This window comes from Lathyrus oleraceus, chromosome 2 (genome assembly GCF_024323335.1).
Source record: "Lathyrus oleraceus cultivar Zhongwan6 chromosome 2, CAAS_Psat_ZW6_1.0, whole genome shotgun sequence".
Classification (NCBI taxonomy): domain Eukaryota; kingdom Viridiplantae; phylum Streptophyta; class Magnoliopsida; order Fabales; family Fabaceae; genus Lathyrus; species Lathyrus oleraceus.
In genome coordinates this window covers 485367295-485370019 of record NC_066580.1, presented here as the reverse complement: position 1 = coordinate 485370019, position 2725 = coordinate 485367295, and the positions used below count along the sequence as shown (strand labels likewise).

The window sequence follows — 2725 nt, the reverse complement described above, 5'->3', positions numbered from 1 at the left end:
GTTTAATGCAAACTACTTAAATTAAAATCATTTATTGTCTTTTCTTATGTCGAATTGCCTTTATTTTCAAAGATTTTTTATCATTGCTTTTCCTTTACATTTACATTTCGCCAAACATTCATTTCCAGTACCTTTTCAAACTTAAAGCTTTTTACTTCAAGTTATTTATCTTTACCTTTGCCAATTATTTTTGTTATCTTAAAAAAGCTTTTTTACAGAATTACTGTCATTTACTCTTTGTCTATAAAGTCATAAATTTCGTATAGAGTTATTGTCGAAACACCTTTTACCATTCATAAACCAGAAACAAACTTAATCATGAGTCAAATCACCATAATACTAGTTCTTGAGACACATGTCCTAGGATCAATCTAGTCGATCCTGTAAGTTACCAAGATTCATACTATTGGAGGACTAGCGGTTGTTTGTCAGAAATTACTGGTAAACAAATTGGCACGCCCAATGGGACAATGTCAAAAGAACTGTTAATTATAATAGTTTGCTCTACTTTTACAATACAAAATTGTTGTTATTCTTTTGGGTTAAAAAATCATAGTGTTGTATGAACCTTAAAAGTGGTAAGATAGCCCACAATTCGCAACCTATAACCAAAAGAAAAAACATAAAAAAGATGGTTAATACAACCAGTCAAGGGGAACAATTTCCTCCCCAGGGAACATGCATAATCGGAGCAAATTCGATTGATGCACCCACTAAGATCCCTATTGCACAGGCCATGGGTATTCTCTCAAAGGAGTCTCCACCCTATATACTCCATATATACTCAACCCCATAATACGGTTATTTCGCCAATTCAAAATTCTGGTTCTGGCATGAACCATGTAGGTCGAAATACCCAATCACAAGGAGTCTCCACCCTATTACCTACCCTTACAACGAATAACCAGGCAACCTTTAGACAACAAATGGATGCTAGTAACCATGATATGGTAGGAGTTCTTGTCAGAGAAATGAATACCATTTTTTCTCCCCTAATATAGAATGTAAATAGGACTAACAATGATAATGCCCAAACATACCAACAACTGTCAGCACAGATGGGACGCATAGTAGATTTCCTAGACGCCCCCAGTCCTCTGTTTGACGCAGACCAAACTAAGTTCTAATCCAGGAAGAAGAACCAACTATAAATCAGGTTTGACCACCTAGACAAGCGCCTGACGAAAGGGTCATGGGGGCAAGATTAGAATAACAGCCAGTTCGACAGGAAGTCCCTGAAGAACAACCTAGGAGAGTAATAATGGTTAATAGATACCAGGATGCAGACGAAGTAATTCATAGGGTTAGGCGAGAAAACATGATGGAAAATGACTTAACTACTATGATAGAGAGAATCATGGCCCAGAATGGTCTGAATACAGGACTTCGACGGTCAAATTATTCCTCTCCTTTATCAGAATACGTCCTACAAACTGAATTACCAAGGGGTTGTAAAATCCCTAAGTTCACCAAATTCTTAGGGGATACTAGTGAATCCACTATAGAATACATAGCCAGATACATGACTGAGGCAGGGGATTTTGCAAACAGTGAGAACCTAAGAATGAAATATTTCCCCAGTTCTTTAACGAAGAATGCCTTCACGTGGTTTACAACTTTGCCACCAAATTCCATAGATACTTGGCCTCATTTGGAAAGATTGCTTCATGAACAATTCTACATGGGCCAAACTAAGATAAGTCTTAAGGAATTAGCCAGTATCAAAAGAAAATTCACTGAACCTATATATGATTATCTGAATAAGTTCCGTTTATTGAAATCTAGATGCTTTACAATAGTGCCTAAACATGAGTTGGTCGAAATGGCCGCTGGAGGTTTAGACTATTCCATTAGGAAAAAGTTAGATACCTAGTATCTAAGAGATATGGCCCAATTAGAAGACAGGGTTCGACAGGTCGAACGTTTAAAAGCTGAAAAGGCCAGAGCGAATAAGAATTATAAGAAAGAAATGGTTGCTTATGTCGAATTCGAAGATGGGGAGTCTGAAATCTCTAATGACCCTATGGTCTCGAGGAATTCGAAGTAGATTTGGCTGAATTAAAAGAAGCGCCGCCTTATGCTTGTAAATTACTTACACCTTCGAATGACAGGAACCTTGTCGAAACTGAAAAGAATGATAGATTTCCTAAAAAGACTTACACATTTGATGTTACCAAATGTGATGAAATCTTCGATTTATTAGTAAAAGATGGCCAAATGATAATGCCTCATAATACCAAAATTCCTCCGTTAGAACAACGGAAGAAAAGAGGCTTCTGTAAATATCACAATTTTTTAGGCCATAAAACCTCACAATGCTTTCTTTTCAGGGATCTTATTAAGAATGCAATTAAGGATGGCCGCCTCAAGTTCGCTGACAAGGGGAAAAACCAGATGAAGGTTGACGTTGACCCCCTCAACATTGCTGACACAAATTATGCTGAACCTGTCGAAATAAACATGATTGACATGGTGGAAGTGGAGGCTGTGAAGGAAACAAGAACTGAAGGCTATGTGCTAGTTGGAAAGCAGGCTACTGATGGCCTAAATAATGATGTTCCCTTTGGAATTTCTGTCGAAGGTGAACAGGTTGCTCATGTCGAACCAAAGGCCACTGAAGGTTTTAATGGGAAGGCAACTGAGGCTACTGAGGGCCTAAGGAAGAAATTTGAGGAAATTTCAATCGCTGATGGCGCCAATCTAGGTGTCAACATGGTGGATCTGA

The 2725-nt window shown here is 38.0% G+C and overlaps 1 protein-coding gene across 1 annotated transcript; it reads left to right on the top strand.

The window, feature by feature from the left end:
* The first annotated feature begins 1261 nt into the window (after positions 1-1261).
* Positions 1262-1873, top strand: LOC127123880 (uncharacterized). The gene has a single exon (XM_051054059.1). It carries the CDS (start codon positions 1262-1264, stop codon positions 1871-1873), a length of 612 nt encoding a protein of 203 aa, XP_050910016.1.
* Positions 1874-2725: the final 852 nt, after the last annotated feature.